Source organism: Pseudorca crassidens, chromosome 21 (genome assembly GCF_039906515.1).
Source record: "Pseudorca crassidens isolate mPseCra1 chromosome 21, mPseCra1.hap1, whole genome shotgun sequence".
Taxonomy (NCBI): domain Eukaryota; kingdom Metazoa; phylum Chordata; class Mammalia; order Artiodactyla; family Delphinidae; genus Pseudorca; species Pseudorca crassidens.
In genome coordinates this window covers 31,807,016-31,812,049 of record NC_090316.1, presented here as the reverse complement: position 1 = coordinate 31,812,049, position 5,034 = coordinate 31,807,016, and the positions used below count along the sequence as shown (strand labels likewise).

Here is a 5,034-nt window from a genome sequence, read left to right as displayed (position 1 = left end):
CTTGTAATGAATGTTCATTGCTCTTTGCATGACTGGTTCAACGATATGGTATGAGTGACAACTTCCAGCAGGATTTGGAGAAACGCAAAGGACCATGGGCTGAAGCGGCAAGGAATCTTCACGAACGAGAGCCCTGCCTTGCTTTGTTCACTCAGATATATGTTCTTCAGAGGTAACATAGAACAATGGGCACTTGATTGGTCAGGTATGCCAGGAATCCACTTAGGAACCGCTCACCTGGGGAAGTTCACTTAGCCTTCTGATTTTCAGGAATCCACTTAGGAACCGCTCACCTGGGGAAGTTCACTTAGCCTTCTGATTTTCAGGAATCCACTTAGGAACCGCTCACCTGGGGAAGTTCACTTAGCCTTCTGATTTTCAGGAATCCACTTAGGAACCGCTCACCTGGGGAAGTTCACGTAGCCTCTGATTTTCAGGAATCCACTTAGGAACCGCTCACCTGGGGAAGTTCACGTAGCCTCTGATTTTCAGGAATCTACTCACGAACCGCTCACCTGGGGAAGTTTACTTAGCCTCTGATTTTCATTTCCTTTCCATCCCTAAAATGGAACTGCCTCAACCTGACTATATTCTCCATTAGACTGTGTGTTAATCAGCTGAGATAACCTAAGACTAAATGTTTGAAAATTTTAAAAAATCCTATTTACATGTGACTTATTGTTATTATTTCTTGAGGAGTCTATGGAAAGGGGACAAGGCACATTATAGTCTGGGAAGAAGTAGGATGAAGCTGGGATTGGGTTTGATGAGAGGAAAGATGTCATTTGGTGGAAAAGAGACCAAAAGATTGGCTGCATTTCTGTCTCTCTGAAGGTGAGATCAGCTTGGTTTCTGGTCTACCCTATTTGTGGGTAGGTAAGAGACAGTCCCTGGACCAGGGAAAGGAGGTGGATATTATAAAATTCTGAGACTCTTTTTTTTTTTTTTTTTTTTTTATGCGGTACGTGGGCCTCTCACCACTGTGGCCCCTCCTGTTGCAGAGCACAGGCTCTGGACCCGCAGGCTCAGTGGCCATGGCTCACGGGCCCAGCTGCTCCGCAGCATGTGGGATCCTCCCAGACCGGGGCACGAACCCGTGTCCCCTACATCGGCAGGCAGACTCTCAACCACTGCACCACCAGGGAAGCCCCTCTGAGACTCTTTAAAAAAAAAACAAACAGAAAAAGACAAAGTAGGTAAGCTTTTAGGAAAAATCTTTTATAAGACCTTCATCACTGGTACTGGAGTCATTCAACAAATATTTATTGAGCACCTACTACAAGCCACACATTCTTCTAAGCCCTTAGGATACCTCAAGATCCCATCTGCCTTCTGGAAGCTTACATTTTAGGTGCTAGATCCGCCATCCATCTCTGGTTTATTGTATTTATTTATTTTTTTCTTCCTCTGTATGTGGTATGCAGCACCTATTCCAGGGATCAGAGCAGATTTCAGCTTTTTTCTCACCAGAATAGCAGAAAAAAAGTCTGCAGGGTCCATGTTGCATAAAACAGATAACATTTCTGATTGCAGGTGGAATGTCCCCTATTGATACAATAAATTAGAGCTGATATTTAGTTCATATAGCAAAAGAATAAAGCATGACCCCAGCCCACAGGCCAACTCCACACGGTTATTATATGCTTAAAAAAATGAAGTGTCTGGACAGGTTCCAGTTTAACTGGGCTTCAGTTTCTTAGCTTTAAAACAGGGATAATAATCCATATCTCAAAATTTTGTCAGGAAGATATATATAATACGTATATTTTTATATGTTATTGTACTGTATCAGGCTTCTCAAGCTTCCTGGTGATGGATGTGAGCTAATGCAACAGGGAGAAGCAGAGAGAGTTTTGGAGAACAGAGTCGAATGATTGGATGGGTGCGTCTTGGTCTCTAGGAAAATAGGAAATCGTTCTGATTCTCAGCTTGTGGCCTAATTTTCAGCTTTACAGCCTACAGTGAAAAAAAGAAAAGAAAACCGAGCTCTCCTCACCATAACTTGTGGACTTGTAGGTCAAGCACAACTACCCAACGTTCCCATAAGGAAAGCATTTTCTATTTGTCACAAGAAAAAAAAAATGGAACTACATGTGGTGATGGCTGTTGGCTAGACTTCTTATGGTAATTATTTTACAATATCTACAAATATTGAATCATTATGTTGTACACCTGAAACTAATGTAATATTATATGTTGATTATATCTCAATTTTAAAAAAGAAAGCATTTTTTATTTGGGAATGAGATGGTTGAAAGAAAGGTCTTATGTCAGGTCTGCAAATGCCAATCTATCATGACTCAGAAAACCAAAACACCCACCGTGTTGGTCTTACATGATTTAAAAAACAACCTTGCGCAATATCTCAGCTCCAAATGGGGTGTACTCTCTGATGCCATGTCATCTCAGCTCTGTCATGGCTTTTTGGGGAGGACAGCCGAGTGAAGAGATGGGCTGCACATCTAATGAAGATCAAAGAAGCACAGACTAGGGATCTGGAGACCTGGACTGGCCTTCCTTCTTCCGGTAACTAATGATTTCTCCTTGGACAACTCATTTACCTGGCTATGGCTCAGTTTTCCTCTGTAAAATCGGCTCTCTGTGAAAGCTGGAGGAATGCCAGTGTCAGGATGAATAACTGCTATGACTGTGATTGTCAATTGCACTGCAGGACAGTGGCGTTTCTTGGGAGCGTGGTTTCCTCTCTCTGTAAAGTGTGGGGTTTCCATAGAAAAGCATTCATTCCCTTCCAGCTCTGACATCTGTATGACTGTCATTTCTTTCCGCAAACTTTTCTCAGACTGTGATGAATGCTTTCTATTTGTATCGGAACAAAGTTGACCCTTTGACTTGGGTTATGACCCTGAAAACTCATACTTAGCTTTTAAAAACCTCTTTATAGGGAAGATCAAAATGGTCCAGAGCTGAGCCCCAAAGGGGTCCACCTGCACCCACCAACAACACACAGATACACACCCAATCCCCCCTCCACGGACACACAAATCAATGAAATTCCTGTACTGCCTTCCCTAGGCTCTCCCAGCTCATCCCTCCTGGCTGGGAGCAGCTTCCTACCTTAAGCAGGAGATATTTACCTGAGTTCATTTGGACCAAACAGAAGAGAACAGCGAACAGAAAGAGGACCTTCATGTTTTAAGGTTCCCTCAGGTCTCCCCGCCCTCCTGTGCAGAAAAGCAAATCTGATGAGAGAGCCAAGTGGAGTGGAGAGGAGAGGGACAAAAATAGGACATTTATAGGTTTTTGGGAACACTACTCAGGAATGAGCACATTTATCTGGTCTACTGACTAAGGCCGTGGGCAGAAGTTACTCAGATACCTAGATTCCTTGACCCCAAATCCTATACAGTCCTGGCTCCTTAATCTGTGTCCAGTTCCCACAGATCTGACAGGAGTGAGCTGAGCTCAGGTTACGTGATCGCAGCCCTGGAGAGCTGGAGGACCAATGGGCGGGGCTTCCCACCTCTTCCCCCCATATGAGCCCCAAGGTGTTCACTGTTCCCCTGCTTAAGAGAATGTTAGCTTCTAGAAGTTAAATCCACTTGAGTCCATATATCTAATATTAAAAACAAACAAACTTAAAAGTTGAAGAAACTTGTATTAGTCACAGGAGAACCAGATGGGTTTTTCTATGGAAATAATCTTTTGAGAAATTGCTGCAGCATGAATAACTGGAATTCAGTCTTGCCAAATTCCCTCCAGCGTGAACTTCGGAATTTTCAAAGAAAATAGAAGAGATTTTAACTCACATATTTCACATTAAAAATATTAAGGGTATAAATGAGGCAACTGAAATTTGAAAATACAGTTTTACTATGCTTTCTGATGTTCACATGAGAGAACAGATATTCCAGTCAAAGGTATCTGGGAGTAATAAAAATTGATTTTTCACTAGTTAAAAGCAAAATCCACATATCTCCTAAAAAGCACACTTTTTACAAGCCTCATTATCCATACTTGACACAAAGCATTCAGAAATAGAAAATGAGGGGACTTCCCTGGTGGCACAGTGGTTAAGAATCCGCCTGCCAATGCGGCGGGTTCGAGCCCTGGTCCGGGAAAATCCCACATGCTGCGGAGCAACTAAGCCCGGGCGCCACAACTACTGAGCCTGCACTCTAGAGCCCGTGAGCCACAACTCCTGAAGCCTTGGTGCCACAACTACTGAAGCCCGCCCGCCTAGAGCCCGTGCTCCACAATGAAGCCACCGCAATGAGAAGCACGCACAGTGTAATGAGGAGTAGCCGCCGCTCGCCGCAGCTAGAGAAAGCCCATGCACAGCAACGAAGACCCAGTGCAGCCAAAAATTTAAAAAAAGGAAATAGAAAACGAAAACATAGATTAAAAGATCTCATTTTAGGACTTCCCTGGTGGTCCAGTGGTAAAGACTCTGTCTTCCAATGCAGGGGATGCCACAACTACTGAGCTCGCATGCCTCAACTAGAGAGCCCACGCCGCAATGAATGGTCCCGCACGCTGCAACTAAGACCCAACGCAGCCAAAAATAACAATAAATATTTAATATAAAATATCTCATTTTTCAAATTAAAAATACTTTCAAAACAATAAATAAAAAATACTTTCAGGTAACTGCGGTAATAAAGAAAACTCTGAAATTACAATATATTAAGACAATAACGACTTAAGCAATCTGTAGGATGTCATTCACGTCTCAAAGGTATCACAGGACTCACAGGACACGCTCCCAAAAGGGATTTTTGACTTAAATCATTTTCTATTTTTTGAGAAGGAAAGGTCTCCGCATTCAGCACCAGTGGCCTCCCAACTCTAAGCTTTTACCTTGAAGCACCGTCAACATCTAACTTGAAGGAAGGTGTGCGCACCGCCCCTCGCCAGACGCGGGACGCCCTCCCGCCCACGCGGAGAGTCAGCTTCCGTAAGCGGCTGTACCCACTGACCGGAAACTCCCTGGGGGCGGGGCGGAGGGCGCAGGTCACGGCCCCACGCAAGCCCCTCCTCCCTGGCCCCGCCCCCCGATCTCGCAATTTCCGGCAG

General features: G+C 44.1%; 1 protein-coding gene across 3 annotated transcripts; it reads right to left on the bottom strand.

The window, feature by feature from the left end:
• Positions 1-893: 893 nt before the first annotated feature.
• LOC137215993 (sperm-associated antigen 11A-like) lies at positions 894-4,944 on the bottom strand. 3 transcript variants are annotated; one of them, XM_067721623.1, is made up of 4 exons: positions 4,819-4,939; positions 3,096-3,182; positions 1,345-1,545; positions 894-1,160 (listed from the first exon to the last, which is right to left on the bottom strand). In XM_067721623.1, exons 2-3 carry the CDS (start codon positions 3,148-3,150, stop codon positions 1,388-1,390), a joined length of 213 nt encoding a protein of 70 aa, XP_067577724.1. In that variant the 5' UTR covers positions 3,151-3,182; positions 4,819-4,939; the 3' UTR covers positions 894-1,160; positions 1,345-1,387. The 3 variants fall into 3 exon arrangements, 2 of the variants coding, with proteins under 2 accessions (XP_067577724.1, XP_067577723.1); XM_067721622.1 differs by lacking the exon at positions 894-1,160 and having other exon boundaries at positions 1,169-1,545; XR_010939528.1 differs by lacking the exons at positions 894-1,160; positions 3,096-3,182 and adding an exon at positions 2,562-2,817 and having other exon boundaries at positions 1,406-1,545; positions 4,819-4,944.
• Positions 4,945-5,034: the final 90 nt, after the last annotated feature.